The sequence below is a fragment of the Arvicanthis niloticus genome, chromosome 7 (assembly GCF_011762505.2).
Source record: "Arvicanthis niloticus isolate mArvNil1 chromosome 7, mArvNil1.pat.X, whole genome shotgun sequence".
In the NCBI taxonomy this organism is placed as follows: domain Eukaryota; kingdom Metazoa; phylum Chordata; class Mammalia; order Rodentia; family Muridae; genus Arvicanthis; species Arvicanthis niloticus.
In genome coordinates, this window is record NC_047664.1 from 13,239,959 (window position 1) to 13,256,814 (window position 16,856).

Consider the following 16,856-nt stretch of genomic DNA (forward strand, 5'->3'; position numbering starts at 1 on the left):
AGTATAAGTCAGCATCTCATTATATACTTTGGTTTCAAACATTTGTCCAAAAAAGTCTTTATTTTAAAAGAAAATTATTTTTAAGAAGCTCCACTCAGTACATTCAGATACGGAAGGTTTCGTTCATTTTGCTATTTGCCCTTTAGTTGAGGCAAGTTATGGCAGAAAATGCATCATTTGTAAAAGGCAAACGAGCTGACATTTCTTTCTTTCCTTTCATTCAGGTGTTTGCTTCAGAATGGTAAGTGATATATGTTTCTTATTTTCATACCTCTTTAAAAAAAAAAAAACTTTTGAGTTTAATCATAAAGCTGTTTTCTACCCAGTTCTAACCTACTTCTTGTATCCTGTCTTGACAACTGATATTTTCATGAAATTACTGATTGTGATTTTTATTAAAAGTGCCTTTAAAGTTTTATTACAGCCTTCCTTGGTTTTAGTTAGCATTTTCTATGAATTTCAAAAGTATTCTGGCAAGTGGTTCTAACTAGGCATTTGTCTAAGTGTACTTAGATAAAAATTATGGGTTCTCTCCTGTGTTCTAGATAGAATCCCTCTTGGGCCAGGGGCACATCTCTCACTGTAAAGTGAGGGGGTGCTAGTGTTGTACATTTTATCAGTAACCCCCTCCACACACTTTTAGTTTTATTTTAAAAATACCCCTTCCTTAAAAGTTAAATATAGGTTTTATTTTCTGAGCTTGGCATTGCTATTTAGATCTCTGGTTGCTAACCCTGAGAGTCCCGCCATGTCCCCATCAGTCAATCTTCTATATTTCAGAATATTTCTGTTCTTAACAGTCCATTGTCCCCATTTTCATTATTTTCTTGATTTTCAGACTGGCCGCTGCATTAGTTTATGGTCAACTTATAATAATCCTTTGACTGTGTGCTAGCCCTTGGTGTTCTTGATGGCTTGATTTTATTATTAAAATCATTTCTATTTTTATTGGAACCTTTGAAATGATTCAGTGTCCATTTCTGCCTGTATGTATTTTATGTTGATCACAAACTGATATTTAAAAAAAAAATGATTGAGAATCTTGGGTTCATCAGACTTTGAAGCCCAGATTAGCAATGTAATTCATCATTAGTGGATGTGAGGAAAACACAACAGCATTTTATAGATCTGAGAAATGTAATAGAAACTATTTCTGAAACAACTCTCACTGTTGTTCTGTTTTCTCTAATTGCACTGATCTTAATTGCACTATTTAGTGGGATCACTGTAGGTTAGCTATATAACTGCATGGGATTATTTTATTTTATTTTATTTTATTTTATTTTAATGTACTAGTCCTTTGCCTGCATGTGTATGTATGTACTACTTGCATACTTAATACCCACAGAGGCCAAAAAAAGGCATTTGATCTCTTGGAATATGAATTATACTTGGTTATTAGCAACCATGTAGGTGCTAGGAATTGAACCCTAGTCCTCTGCAAGAGCATCTAGCATTTTTAACCACAGGGCCATCTCTGCAGTTCATAAACTACATTTTAGAAAATAAATAAATAAATAAATAAATATTACAAGGTTGGCAGTTTCTGAATATTAGAGTTGTGTTATGAGTATAGACTTCTAATGATGGACTTGACCTCTCTTGTTTTTTCCTGAAACCAGTACACAGAAGGAGAAGCTAAGAAAAGAGGTCTGGTTGGCTGGGTGAAGAACACAAGAAAAGGCACAGTGACAGGTCAAGTACAAGGCCCCGAAGAAAAGGTCAATTCCATGTGAGTAGTAAGACCAACATGTCTACAACATTTATGAAGCTGTTTTCATATTTTGATTTTCTCTGGTAGCAATACTGATGGCCAGATTCAGTTCTCATGGATTATAATAGGTTGGAGTATTTGTAGGCAGCCCACAGTTAAGGTGACACTTCTTTGTTGGGAATAGACTTTTTCCTCTTGGGCAGGGTTCAAGAAGAGCTGTTGTATTGCTAACCAATCTGTCCTCTCAAGTCTTTCCCAATATGGGGTCCATATCCAGGACCCAAGTATTCATCATTTCAAATGTTAGGACTGAGCATAGTGCCTTTTGATAGTTTGGTTCTTTTTTTTTTTTTGTTTTGTTTTTTGTTTTTCGAGACAGGGTTTCTCTGTGTAGCCCTGGCTGTCCTGGAACTCACTCTGTAGACCAGGCTGGCCTCGAACTCAGAAATCTGCCTGCCTCTGCCTCCCAAGTGCTGGGATTAAAGGCATGCGCCACCACTGCTCAGCTTGCCATCTCTTTTCTATTGTGCAATGTTTATCTGATTTCAGTTTCATTTTTACATAATAGAATTGTTTAATGGGTGCTACTGTTGCTGTAACACAAGCCCTCAAGGTCTAAAGAAGAGCAGCAGACTTAGCAGTGGGGTGACAGTGACCTGAGCCACACACTTAGCAGTGGGGTGACAGTGACATGAGCCATACACTTAGCAGTGGGGTGACAGTGGCCTGAACCACACACTTAACAGTGGGGTGACAGTGGCCTGAGCCACATAACATCATTTTCAAAGGCTTTGACTTGTCAGCTTCATGGTTACCACTTGGCATGAATTATTATACATAGTCTTTGCAACAAACTCTATGAGTTAGGTACTAAATCAATAGTTTATATTTTTACTTATAACTTATATAAGTTTATATTACCCTTATTTTTACTGTTTTCATATTTCAAAAGTAATATTTTTTCTTATGAAAAAATATTTTTTCTTGTGAAAAGCATGGTAGCAGGATGGAGCAATATGAAGGTAAAGCTAGTGAGTCACCTGCTCTTCCTGTTTCCTTCCCCTGATTGGAACCTGTCCCAGAGGCCTTCAATAGCTTCTTCTTTACTCACAAATGTTTAAGTGTACATTAAAATTATTTCATTATTTTATGTGTACAGGTGTTTTGCATGAATGTATACCTGTATATCATGTGCATTCCTGGTGCCAAGGATGCCAGAGGAGGGGGTTGGATCCACTAGAACTGGAGTTGTACATTGTTGTGAGCCTCCAGGTAGTTCCTGGGAACCAATCTTGGACTTCTGGAAGAGTGACTAGTCTTCTTAACCACTGAGCCATTTCTATAGTCTCCTTAAAGTATATATTTGTAATTAATATCTCATTTATCATTACTCACTGGACTCAGTCACACTGTCAGTAACATGTTCTCATTTGACAGTCAGTAAGTTTATAATGACTCAACTCTTAGATTTCTAATTTATTTGTGTATGCTATGTATTTGTATTTATGTATAAAACTGTACTGTTCCTTCTATTAGTGTTCTATTACTAGGAATAGACACCATGACCAAGGTAACTTATAAATGGAAAAGCATTTAATTGGAACTTGCTTATAGTTTCAGAGATTTTTATCCATTATCACCATGATAGGAAGAGTGGTAACAGGCAGGCAGGTTGATGTGGTGTTGGACAAGTAGCTGAGAGCTACATCCTGAGCTGCAGGCAGCAGGATTTAGGGAGCTACTGTGCTTGGCATGGACTTTTGAAACCTCAAAGCCCACTCCCAGTGACATACTTTCTCCAAGTCCACATTATCTACACCCTCTAATCTTTCTTGGTTTCTTTTTTGTGAATGAGTTTTTGCCTCCATGTATGTCAAGATTAATATAGTAAAAATGGCCATCTTACTGAAAGCAATCTACAGATGCAATGCAATCCCCATCAAAATTCTAACTCAATTCTTCATAGAGTTAGAAAGAGCAATTTACAAATTCATTTGGAATAACAAAAAACCCCAGGATAGTGAAAACTATTCTCTTTTTATTTTAATTTTTAAAGATTTTTAAAAATTTATTTTATGTCTGTGAGTACACTGTCACTGAACTCCAGACACACCAGAAGAGGACATCAGATCCCATTGGTGTGGTTGTGAGCCACCATGTGGTTGCTGGGACTTGAACTCAGGACTCTGGAAGAGCAGTCAGTGCTCTTAACCACTGAGCCATCTCTCCAGCCCTTGAAAACTGTTCTCAACAATAAAAGAACTTCTGGGGGGAATCACCATCCCTGATCTTTAGCTGTATTACAGAGCAATAGTGGGGGGAAAAAACCTGCATGGTATTGGTGCAGAGACAGGCAGGAAGAGCAATGGAATAGAATTGAAGACCCAGAAATGAACCCACACACCTGTGGTCATAAAGGAGCTAAAATCATCCAGTGGAAAAAAAGCCAGCATTTTAAACAGATGGTGCTGGTTCAACTGGTTCAGCACGTAGAAGAATGCAAATCAATCCATTCTTAACTCCTTGAACAAAGCTCAAGTCCAAGTGGATCAAGGATCTCCACATAAAACCGGATACACTGAAACTAATAGAGGAGAAAGTGGGGAAGAGCCTCAAACACATGGGCACAGGGTAAAATTTCCTGAACAGAACATCAATGGTTTATGCTCTAAGATCAACAATAGACAAATGGGACTTCATAACATTGCAAAAAACACTGTAAGGCAAAGGACACTGTCAATAGGACAAAACAGCAACCAATAAATTGGGAAAAGATCTTTACCAATCATACATTAGATAGATGGCTTATAACCAATATATACAAAGAACTCAAGAAGTTAAACTCCAGAGAATCAAATAGCCCTATTAAAAATGGGTACAGAGCTAAACAAAGAATCCTCAACTGAGGAATATTGAATGACCAAGAAGCACCTAAAGAAATGTTCAACATCCTAGCCATCAGGGAAATGCAAATCAAAACAACCCTGAGATACCACCTCACACCAGTCAGAATGGCTAAGATCAAAAACTCAGGTGATAGAAGATGCTGTCAAGGATGTGGAGAAAGAGGAACACTCCTCCATTGTTGGTGGGATTGCAAGTTGGTACAACCACTTTGGAAATCAGTCTGGTGGTTCCTCAGAAAATTGGAAATAGTTCTACCTGAAAACCCAGCTATACCACTTCTGGGCATATACCCAGAAGATGCTCCAACATATAACAAGGGCATATGCTCTATTGTGTTCATAGCAGCCTTATTTATAATAGCCAGAAGCTGGAAAGAACCCAGATGTCCTTCAACAGAGGAATGGATACAGAAAATGTGGTACATTTGCACAATGGAGTACTACTCAGCTATTAAAAACAATGACTTCATGAAATTCTTAGGCAAATGGATGGAACTAGAAAATATCATCCTGAATGAGGTAACCAATCACAAAAGAACACACATGGTATGTACTCACTGATGAGTCGTTATTAGTCCAAAAGCTTGGAATACCCAAGATACAATTCACAGACCACATGAAACTCAAGAAGAAAGATCAAAGTGTGGATGCTTCAGTCTTTCTTAGAAGGTGGAACAAAATATTCACAGGAAGAAATACAGAGACAAAATGTGGAGCAGAGACTAAGGGAAAGCCATCTAGAGACTGCCCCACCTGGAGATCCATCCCATAAACAGTCACCAAACCCAGGCACTATTGTGGATGCCAAGAAGTGCGTGCTGAGAGGAGGCTGATATAGCTGTCTCCTGAGAGGGTCTACCAGAGCCTGACATACAGAGGCAGATGCTCCCAGCCAACCATTGTACGGAGCTTGGGGTCCCTAATAGGTCCCCAGTGGACCAGTTAGAGAAAGGACTGAAGGAGCTGAAGGGGTTTGCAACCCCATAGGAAGAACAATTCCAACCGGGACTAAACCACCAACCAAAGAGTACAAATGGAGCGACCCATGGCTCCAGCCTTGTTATGTAGCAGAGGATGGCCATGTCGGGCATCTGTGGGAGGAGAGGCTCTTGGTCCTGTGAAGGCTTGATGCCCTAGTGAAGGGTAATGCCAGGGCAGGGAGGCAGGAGTGTGTGGGTGGGTGGAGGAACACCCTCATAGAAGCAGAGGGAGGGGGATGGGACAGGGGGTTTATAGGGAGGTGAACAGGGAAAGGGGATAACATTTAAAATGTAAATAAAGAAAATATCCAATAAAAAAGAAAGAAAGAAAAAAGGAAAACCAAAACAGAACAAAACATGTGTATGCAGTGCCTTTACTGGCCAGAAGAGGGCATTGGGTCCCTTGGGAACTGGAGTTAAGGACCTGTGAAGCTTGGGAACCCAACTTGGGTCTTCTCCAAGAGCAGCCAGTATTCTTAAGGGCTCAGCTGTCACTCCAGTTCCCACTGGTTGTTTGTTTTGTTTTTGTTTTTTAAACCTACTTTCTTTTTCTCTTTCTTTCTTTTTTGATATTTATTTTCTTTTTTATTAAAAATAGATTCTTCTTGTATATGCTACATTACAACCACTGTTTACGCTCTCTCCACTCCACTCAGCTCCCCACCTCCCCTCTTCGCCAGATCCACTCTCCCTGTTTCCTCTTCAGAAAAGTGCAAGCCTCCAAGAGATGACAGCCAAACAGAGCAAAACAATGCAATAAGACAAGGCAAAAGCCCTCACTCTGAAGCTGGACAACACAACCCAATAGCAGGGAAAGAGTCTCAAGAGCAAGCAGAAGAGTCAGAGATACGCATGCTCTCACTGTCAGAAGTCCCACAGAAGCACCAAGCTAACGGCTGTAGTCTATATAGAGGACCTGGTATAGAGCCTGCAGGCCCTGTGCTTGTGTTTCAGTCTTTGTGAGCCCATGTAAGCTCTGCTTAGCTAATTAGGTGGGCCATGTTCTCAATCCCCTCTGACCCCTACATTCTTTCCTCACCCTCTTTGACAAAATTTCCTATATCTGGGGGTTGGGACTTGATGGAGACCTCCAATTTAGACTCTGTCTGCATAATGTCTGGCTGTGAGTGTTTGCATCTGCTTCTGTCTGCTACTGGAGGAAGCCCCTAATAAGGATGACTGGGCAAGGCACTGATGTGTGAATCATAATCTGTGTTGTTTGTTTGTTGCCAGTCATGATTGGTTTTACACTAGGTCTCTGGGCTATCCAGTGTTTGGTTCCTGACCATCCAAGCAGCATCAAGCATGGGCTCTCTGGTGGCCTCAAGTTAAGCCAACTATTGGTTGGTCACTCCCACAAGTTCTGCTCCTCCGCTGCCCTACTACATCTTGCAGTCAGGGCGGATTGTAGGTGGAGGGTTTTGTAGCTGAGTTGGTGTCCAGGCCTCTCATTTCATGACTTGCAGAGTACATTCTCATGCCAGAGAGGCTAGATCATAGGAGTGTAGACTACTCCCACACTAGCATGACCTCTGTATGTTCAGTGCCCTGTGTGGATGTTGCCTCCTACATTGGGACCTTGCTGTAAGTTTTCAGAGAGCAACCTTCTGTCCTAGCATCAGCCTGGGTTGTTTAGGGATCTCCATGAAACCTCCTCCACCAACAACTCAATGAGTGTATCCCAGTCCCACCACTGGAAGCCTTGTCTGGCTACAAAAGTTAGCCGGTTCAGACTCTGTATCCTTTACTACTGTGGGGTAGTACTAATACCTAGGGCACAAGTGAGTAGTGGCTCTCACTAGGCTCAGTCTCAGATTCCAGGAAGTTTCCACTCCACGAGGCCTCCACACCACTCCCCTCCAAAGGCCCCCTCCCAATTCCAGCTGCTTCTCCCTGTGCTCTCTCTCTTCATCCTCCTTCCAGCCTGCTCCCTCCCGCTCACTTTTCTACCTGCCCCCAGTCCACCTGAAGAATGTGTTTTATTTCCTTTTCTCAGGGAGATCCATACAGCTCTGACAGAGCCCTCCTCTTTACCTAACTTCTCTGGGTCTGTGGATTGTAGCTATAGGCGAATACATACCATATGTCTTTCTGGACCTGGGTTACTTCATTCAAGATGATTTTTTTTTTTTTTTGTAGTTGCATCCATTTCAAATTTTATGACACCATTTATTTAATGGCTAATATCCATATATAGTAGCGTACCATATTTATATTTTTGACTACCTCATTTGGAATGATTGTTTTCCAAGTTCCATGTATTTGCTTGCAAATTTCATGATGTCATTTTTTTTTAAAAAAAATGCTAACACTCCTAGTGTAAATATGCCACATTCTTCCTTCCTTCCTTCCTTCCTTCCTTCCTTCCTTCCTTCCTTCCTTCCTTCCCTTTCTTGACAGGGTTTCTCTGTGTAGTTTTGGCTGTCCTGGAACTTGCTCTGAGACCATGTTAGCTTCAGATTTACAGAGTTCCACCTGCCTCTACCTGGGATTAAAGCCATGTGCCACCACCACCTGGCCCTATCACATTTTCTTCATCCATTCTTTACCTGAGGGGCATCTCGGTTGTTTCCAGTTTCTGGCTATTACGAATAAAGCTGCTATGAACATGGTTGAGCAAGTGTCCTTGTGGTAGGATGGAGTGTCCTTTGGGTAGATGCCCAGGAGTGGGATAGCTGGGTGTTGAGGTAGAACTATTCCTAGCTTTCTGAGGAACCACCATATCAATCTTCATAGTGGTTGTACAAGTTTGCACTCCCACCAGCAGTGGAGGAGAGTTCCTCCTGCTCCACATCCTCGCCAGCGCCAGCGTGAGCTGTCACAAGTGTTATTGATCTTATTCATCCTGACAGGTGTAAGATGGAATATCAAAGTAGTTTTAATTTGCATTTCCCTGATAGTTAAGGATGTTGAGCATTTAAGTGTTTCTCAGAAATTTGAGATTCCTCTATTGAGAATTTCTGTTTAGATCTGTACCTCATTTTAATTGGATTATTTGGTTTTTTTAAGTATCTAGTTTCTAGAATTCTTTATGTATGTTGGATATTAGCCCTCTACTGGATGTGGAGTTCGTAAAATTTTCTTCCCACTCTGCACGCTGCTTCTTTGTCCAATCGATGGTGTCCTTTGCCTTACAGAAACTTTTCAGTTTCATGAGGTCCTGTTTATTAATTGTTGATCTAGTGCCTGCCCATTGTTCTGTTCAGAAAGCTTTTTCCTGTCCCAGTGAGTTCAAGGCAATTTTCTTTCTACTTTCTCTTCTATCAGGTTCATTGTGTCTGGTTTTATGTTGAGGGCTTTGACTACTTAGACTTGAGTTTTGTGCAGGGTGATAAATATGGATTTATTTGTGCTTTCTATGAGTAGATATCTAGTTTGACTAGTACCATTTGTTGAAGATGCTTTCTTTTTTTCCATTGTGTATTTCTGGCTTACTTATAAAAAAATATCAGGTGTCCATAGGTGTATGGATTTATATCTGAATCCTCAATTCAATTACATTGATCAATATGTTTATTTTTATGCCAATACCATGAAGTGTTTGTTACTATTTCTCTGTAATGCAGCTTAAAATCAGGTATGGTGATACCTCCATCAGTTCTTTTACTGCTCAAGATTATGTTAGCTGTCCTGGGTTTCTTGGTTTTGTGGTGGTGGTGGGTTTTTTTTTTTTTTTTTTTTCATATGAAATTGAGAATTGTCCTTGGGTCTGTAAAGAATTGTGTTGGAGTTTGGATGGGAATTGCATTGAATTTGTAGATTGCTTTTGGTAGGATAGCCATTAATACCATGTCAATTCTACTAATCCATGAGCATGGGAGATCAAAAGATAGCATCTAATATCTTTTAAATTTCTTTCTTCAAAGACCTGAAGTTTTTATCACATGGGTCTTTCATTTGCTTGGTCAGAGTTACCCTTAGATATTTTATATCATTTGAGGCTATTGTTTCTCTGATTTATTTATTTATTTATTTTTTGCAGCTGGTTTGTCATCTGTGTATAGGAGGGTTGCTGAATTGTTTTAGTTGAACTTGTACCCTGTCATTTTGCTGAAGGTGTTTATCAGCTGTAGGTGTTCCCTGGTAGAATTTTTGGGGTCATTTATGTTTACTATCATATCATCTCTGAATCATGATTCTTTGACTTCTTCCTTTCCAGTTTGGAACCTTTTGATCTCCTTTAGTTGTCTTACTGCTCTAGAATGTCAACTACTGGTACTGAGTACATATGGAGAGAGTGGACAGTGAATGATGTCTTTGGTGTATTTTTGGATTTTGTTTGCAATTATTTTATTGAATATTTTGGCATCTGTGTTCATAAGGGAAATTAGTCTTTAATTTTTTTTCTTTATTGAGCCATTATGTAGTTTGGGTATTAGAGTAACTGTGGCTTTATAAAATGAATTGGACAATATTTCTTCTGTTTTGATTTTGTGGAATAATTTGAGGAGTATTGGCATTAACTCTTCTTAGAAAGCCTAGTAGAATTCTGTGCCAAAACCATCTGGCCCTGAAGTTTTTTTTTTTTTTTTTTTTTTTTTTGGTTAGGAGAATTTTAGTGACTGTTTCTATTTCTCTAGGGGCTATAAGTCTATTTAAATTGTTTATCTGATCTCGATTTAACTGTGGTATGTAGTATTTATTGAGAAAGTTATAGGTTTCTTTTAGATTTTCCAATTTGGTAGAGTATAGATTTTTAAAGTATGATCTAATGATTCTTTGGATTTCCTTGGTGTCTGTTATTATATCCCCCTTTCATTGGCCTCTTAGCACCATTTTCATTGTGTTAAATAAATTTGGGTATGTTGTGTATTCATTTCATTTCTGATTTTAATAATTTGAATATTCTCTGTATGTCTTTTAGTTACTTTAGATAAGGGTTTATCTATGTTGCTGATTTTATCAAAGAGCCAGCTCTTTGTTTCATTGATTGTTTATATTATTCTTTTTGTTTCTATTTTATTGATTTCAGCCTTTAGTTTGATTATTTTTGATGTCTACTTCTCTTGGGTATGCTTACTTATTTTGTTCTAAAGTTTTCAGGTGTGTTATTAAGTTGTCAGCATTAGGTCTCTCCCTCATTCTCTCATTCTCTCTCTCTCTCTCTCTCTCTCTCTCTCTCTCTCTCTCTCTCTTTTATATAGGCATTTTGTGCTATGGCCTCTTAGCGCCATTGTCATTGTGTTAAATAAATTTGGGTATGTTGTGTATTCATTTTCATTGAATTCTAGAAAGTTTTTTATTTCATTTTTTATTTTCATCTTGACCCATTTTTATTCGGTAGATAGTTATTTCTATGATTTCATAAGCTTTCTGTTATTTTGTTGTTGATATCCAGCTTTAATCCATGGTGGTTTGAAAGGATGCAGGGGGTTATTTCAATTTTCTTACATCTATTGAGACTTGGTTTGCCTGAGTATATGGTCAAATTTTGGAGAAAGTTCTGCGATGTGCTGAGAAGAAGGTATATTCTTTCATGTTTGAGTGAAATGTTCTGTAAATATCTGTTAGGTTCATTTGGTTTATAACCTCAGTTAGCTTCAGCATTCTCTATTTAGTGTTTGTCTGGATGCCCTGACAATTGGTGAAAGTGGAATATCAAAGTCTCCCAGTATCAGTTTGTGAGGGTCAATGTGTAATTTAAGCTGTTGTGATATTTTCTTTGCAAAGATGATTGCCCTTGGGTTTGGTGTATAGATGTTATAGAACTGAAATGTCATCTTGGTAGATTTTTCCTTTCATGAATATGTAATGTCCTTTCTTATATTTTTTTGATTAATTTTGGTTTGAAGTCTATCTTGTTAGATATTAAAATGGCTTGCTTCTTAGGTCTATTTGCTTAGAATATCTTTTTTCTAATCATTTACCCTAAGGTAATGGCTATCCTTGATACTGAGGTGTGTTTCTTGTATGCAGCAGAAGGATGAGTCCTGCTTTTATATCCATCTGTTAATCTGTGTCTTTTTATTAGGGAATTGAGTCTATTGATATTGAGAAATACAAACACTAATGATTGTTAATTCCTGTTATGTTGTTGTTGGTACTGGTGGTGGTAGTGTATAGACCTATGTAGACTTTCTGGACCTGGGATCTGTGGACCTGAAAGAATGGGGTGGACTATATAGTCTAATGCTGTAGACAATCTTACTTCAGTTTTGATGCACTTTTGTACATGAATGAAACAAAGAAATCAATGATCCAAGGAAGATTGCTTGAGTTCCAAAAACACGATCAGACAAACATGTAAATAAATGTCAGTAAGTACATACTAAATATTAGTATTCCCAGAATTTTCCCAGGACAGACCAATTTAAACACAATTTCCTGGCATCTACTATAGATTATATCTCAGAAGGCACCAAGCAAGGCAGAAGACCATGCCATATCCAGATTCAGGATACACTAACTAGAGTGGGTTCTATAGCTATGATTTGATATCCAACAAGAATAAATATGTCTTATAAATTCAATGTAAATGTTTGTCACAGGAGGCACAAAATCACATCCAAAAACAATCCAGGGAACAAAATGCACCCGAGGTAAAAGGCCCTCTGCCTTTTTTCCTGGAGCCTCTCTCACAGTTACTCCCAAGGCATTGTTCACCATGCATTATTCTTTTGACCATGTTTGAACAGGTGTGTGTGTGTGTGTGTGTGTGAGAGAGAGAGAGAGAGAGAGAGAGAGAGAGAGAGAGAGAGAGAGAGGAAAAAGGAGGAGGAGGAGGAAGAAGAAGAGGAGGAAGGGAGGAGGGAATTTGTGCTTCCCTTCTTTTGATTTGGCTGATATAAGATTATTTATTTCCCGTGTTTTCATGGGTGTAGCTAACCTCCTTTGGTTAGAGTTTTTCTTCTAGCACCTTCTGTAGGGCTGCATTTGTAGATAGATATTGTTTAAATTTTTCTTTATCATGGAATATTTTATTTTCTACATCCATGGTGATTGAACATTTTGCTGGGTATTGTAATCTTGACTGGCATCTGTGACCTCTTAGAGTCTGTAGCACATCTTTTCATGCTCTTCTTGCTTTTGGTGTTTCCACTGAGAAGTCAGGTATAATTCTAATAGGTCTGCCTTTATATGTTACTTGTTCTTTTTCTCTTACAGCTTTTAATATTCTTTTTTTGTTCTGTATATTCTGTATATATATGGTAATTATTTGGCAGGGGAATTTCTTTTCTACTCCACTCTATTTGTTCTGTATGGCTTTCTTTCTTTCTTTCTTTCTTTCTTTCTTTCTTTCTTTCTTTCTTTCTTTCCTCTATTTATTTTTCTGAGGCTGGGTTTCTCTGTGTAACACTCCTGGCTGTCCTGGAACTTGCTTTGTAGACCAGGCTGGCCTCAAACTCACAGAGATCTGCCTGCCGCTGCCTCCCGAATGCTGAGAGTAAAGTAGTACACCACCACCACCTAGCATGTATGCTTCTTGTACCTTTGTTAGGCATCTCCTTTTTCAAGTTAAGAAAATTTTCTTCTGTGATTTTGTTGAAAACATTTTCTGGGCCTTTGAGCTGAGATTCTTCTCCTACCTCTATTCTTATTATTCTTAGGTTTGGTCTTTTCATAGATTTCCTGGATGTTTTAGATCAGGAACTTTTAGATTTAACATTTTTCTTTGACTAATCTATCAGTTTCTTCTATCATATCTTCAGTGCCTAAGATTCCCTTTTCCATCTCTTGGTGAAGCTTGCCTCTGTAGTTCTTATTTGCATTCCTAATTTTTTTTTTATTACCAAGATTCTCTCAGTTTGTTGTTTCTTTATTGCTTCTATTTTCATTTTCAGGTTTTAAGCAGTTTTATTTGTTTCCTTCAGTATTTTTTTTTTTTTTTTTTTTTGGCTTTCTTTGAGGGATTTATTTATTTCATCCAATTGTTTGTATTATCCTGGCTTTCTTTAAGAAATTTATTTCCTCCAATTGTTTCTTTGTGTTTTCCTGGATTTCTTTAAGGTATTTATTAATTTCCTCATTAAGGACCTCTATCATCTTCATATAGTTAGTTTTAAGGTCTTTTTCAGCTTTGTTAGAATATTGAGGGCCTGTTGTGGTGATATAGCTGGGCTCTGGGGGGAGACGTACTGCCCTGGCTCTTATTGCTTGTGTTCTTATGCTGGTGTCTAGGCACTTGGATTTTGGGTGTAATTATGATCTAAGTGCTAATTTGTGGGTTTGTATGTTGTATGTGTTTTGTTTCTTGGGTTCTGTTTCCTCTCTGGATTTTCAGAGAGTGTGTTGGCTGAGTATTGCCTGTTTTACTGGCCTGCTTGGCTGGTGTTCATGGAGAAGAGTTGCTAGTGTTGGAGTCTAGAGGAAGTGAAGGCCAGGGGGATATGGTCTCAGGGATTCGCAAGAGGTCTGGACAAGGGGAAGGGGAGGCTGCCTCTAGTGTTCTGTCGCAGAGCTAGGGGCAACCCTTTGAATTGTGTCTGAGGTAGCAGAGAGATAGGGAAGGTCTCCAGGCAGCCTATCCTGTCTTCTAGCAAGGGTGACCAGAAAAACCTACTTTTATGCACTATTAGTTTTGAAATTTAATATAGTCTGATGTACTTATCTGTAATTCTATTATCTTTACTTTTAAAAGAATTTATGTCTCATAGAAATTTTTTGTAAACATGATTTTTAAAAGAGTTTTAGATAAATATGAAGATAATATAGTTTCCATATGCTCTTTACCTAGTTCTCTATAAGCACTTTTCATTGTTATGATATAGATGTTATAGTTAATTAATTAATATTGACACATTTAGGGGCTGGGCATAGTAGCATGTGCTTCTTATCCCAACACTTGGTAGTAGAGGCAGGTGGATCCCTGGGGTTTGTTGGCCAGCCAGCCTAGCCTACTTGAGGATGTTTCTTCTTGATTTAGGGTAAAGATACTTTATCGCATCGAGCTTTGATTATTTCTGATCTCAAAGCTTCAACATTGATGTTAGGAACTGTATTAGTCAGGGTTCTCTGGAGCAGCAGAGCTAACATTATGAATATCAAAAGGGAATTACTGGATTGGCTTACACGATTTGTTCTGGAGAATCCAACAATAGCTGTCTCACCAGATAGGCTGAAAACCTATAGCTTCAAATAGGAAGAGCTGCTCAGGCCATGAGGCTGAGTACCTCAGCAATTCTCACTTGGGTCTAAAAGCCTTCAGGGTTCTTGGAGAACTGCTCATATTCATTTCATGTTAGAAGGCCAAATATAGATCCCAAGTCCAGTGAGAAATGCAACAGAAACAACAGCAATAAGATAACTGATCTTGCCAGGATGAGTAAAGGCAAAGCTTTCTTCTTCCATACCTTTTCTGGGCTATCACTAGAGGGAGCAGCCCACACTTAGAGTGGGTCTTCCCTCTTCAAATCATCTGATCAAAAAAATACCTCACAGGAATACCAAACAGCTCGCCTTGTAGTTGATCTCAGAGTCAGTCAAGTCGACAACCAAGATTATCCATCACAAGTCCATCCCTTGTTAACTTGACACAATATAGAGTTACATAGGAAGAGGCTAGGGGAGGAATTATCTAGATCAGTTGGCCTATTATAAATAAGTAATTATTATCTTAATTACTTAATTGATATGGGAAAACACAGCCTACTGTGAGTGCCACCATTCCCTAGGCAAGGTATCCTGGACTGTATAAGTGCAGAGAGAAAGCTGAGCACTGGCCAGCATGTATGATGGTAGGATTATATGGAAGGGACAGAAGTAGGATTGTATGGAAGAGACAGGGGTAGGGTATATAGAATGGACAGGGGTGGGTTGTGTGGAAGGGACAGAAGTGAGTTGTATGGAAGGGACAGGGTGGGTTGTGTGGAAGGGACAGGGGTGGGAGTGAGTGAATAGACCTGATAGATGCATCTCTGCTGAAGAAGGATCAGGAGAGGCGGTTCTCACAATATCCCTCTGGGTCTGGTGGTTTTGTAACTCACTTCATCCAATTATTGCTAGGTGGGAATTCCTCTGGCCTTCCTTTAAAAAGTCTTCAGAATGTTAGATATTTTGGTAATATCATGCTCCCCTCCCCTAGTTTTTAATAAGGTTTCTTTTTAGTATTTACTTAGATGCAAAGAGCAGAACAGTGAATCAAATGCCCATTACCCTGTTTCAGTAACAGTTCATTTTTGACATCTTGTTTCATCTCCAACATTTATTTATTTATTTATTTATTTATTTATTTATTTATTTATATTGATTTTTGAAATGTGGTCTTTATGAAGCTCTGGCTGTCCTGAAACTTGCCATGTTGACCAGTCTGGCCTCAAACTCACAATGATTTGCCTACTTTTGCCTTCTGAGTGCTGTACCACACCCAGATCTCAAATTTTTATTATTCATATGTTAAAAATTTGTTTATTAGTGTGCATGTTTGAGTTTTCGAGTGCTTTTCATGGTGTGCACATGGAGATCAGAGGATGACTTCCACAGCTCAGCTCTCTCCTTTCACTGTATATCCCAGGGAATAGACTCAGCCTTTGAGGTTTGTGCTGCAAGCACTCTTACACACTGAGCCATCTCATTGACTCATGTTGTTGGCAGAGTATTTACAATAAATTTATACCTTAATATTATCTCCCTGTAAATTTTAGTAATTGATGTAAAACTGGTAATATTTGGCAAAACTTTTAGTCTATAGAACAATTTCATATTGTTCTATTTAATATTTTATTGTGTTTCTCTAACAGACCATCAATAAACAGATTTGCCTCACTGCAAATCTGCCTTCAAGTGCCAGAACCCAGCACATGAGTCGTGAGTTCCCAGAGGCTTGTTATCTCCAAGTCTGGGTCAAGGTCGGCTAGACAGCTGTTACTCTGCAGCTTGTCTGTGTCCTGTTAATGGACAGCACCCTTTCTTAATCTTGAATTTTCATCTTTGTTGTTTTATCTTCTCGTTTTGCAGAAATATAATTCTCCAAAGGAGAAAAGAATTCTCCACACAAGAGACACAAAATTGTATTATTGCATGTGTTTCCTTTCTCCTGTGCTTGACTGATGGAGTCATAAAGTTCTATGGGCTGACAAGTTGGCTCAGTGTAAAGGCACCAGGTGCCAAGCATGATGGCCTAGGTTTGATCTCTGGATCCACATTGTAAACAAATACTCTGCTAGGAATTTTGAAGACATTATGTCACAACTTACAGTGTTGTTTTTTGAGGCTTGAGGTCATTTGATTTGCAAAGGGTTGAGAATCACAACTTCTCCTTTTGCTTAGAAGCTTGTTAGATGTTCAAGTTATCTCTCTTTTTCTGCATTTTCATAGCAT

General features: G+C 38.7%; 1 protein-coding gene across 4 annotated transcripts in view; it reads left to right on the plus strand.

Annotated features, from left to right (window-relative positions):
• Positions 1-16,856, plus strand: part of Acyp2 (acylphosphatase 2) — a 137,569-nt gene that overhangs the window by 18,036 nt on the left and 102,677 nt on the right. For all 4 annotated transcript variants that reach the window (XM_034509417.2, XM_076937960.1, XM_076937961.1 and 1 more), the window contains exons 2-3: positions 225-241; positions 1,623-1,732. In XM_034509417.2, coding sequence (XP_034365308.2) covers positions 225-241; positions 1,623-1,732 — 127 coding nt within the window. The remainder of the gene's footprint in view (positions 1-224; positions 242-1,622; positions 1,733-16,856) is intronic.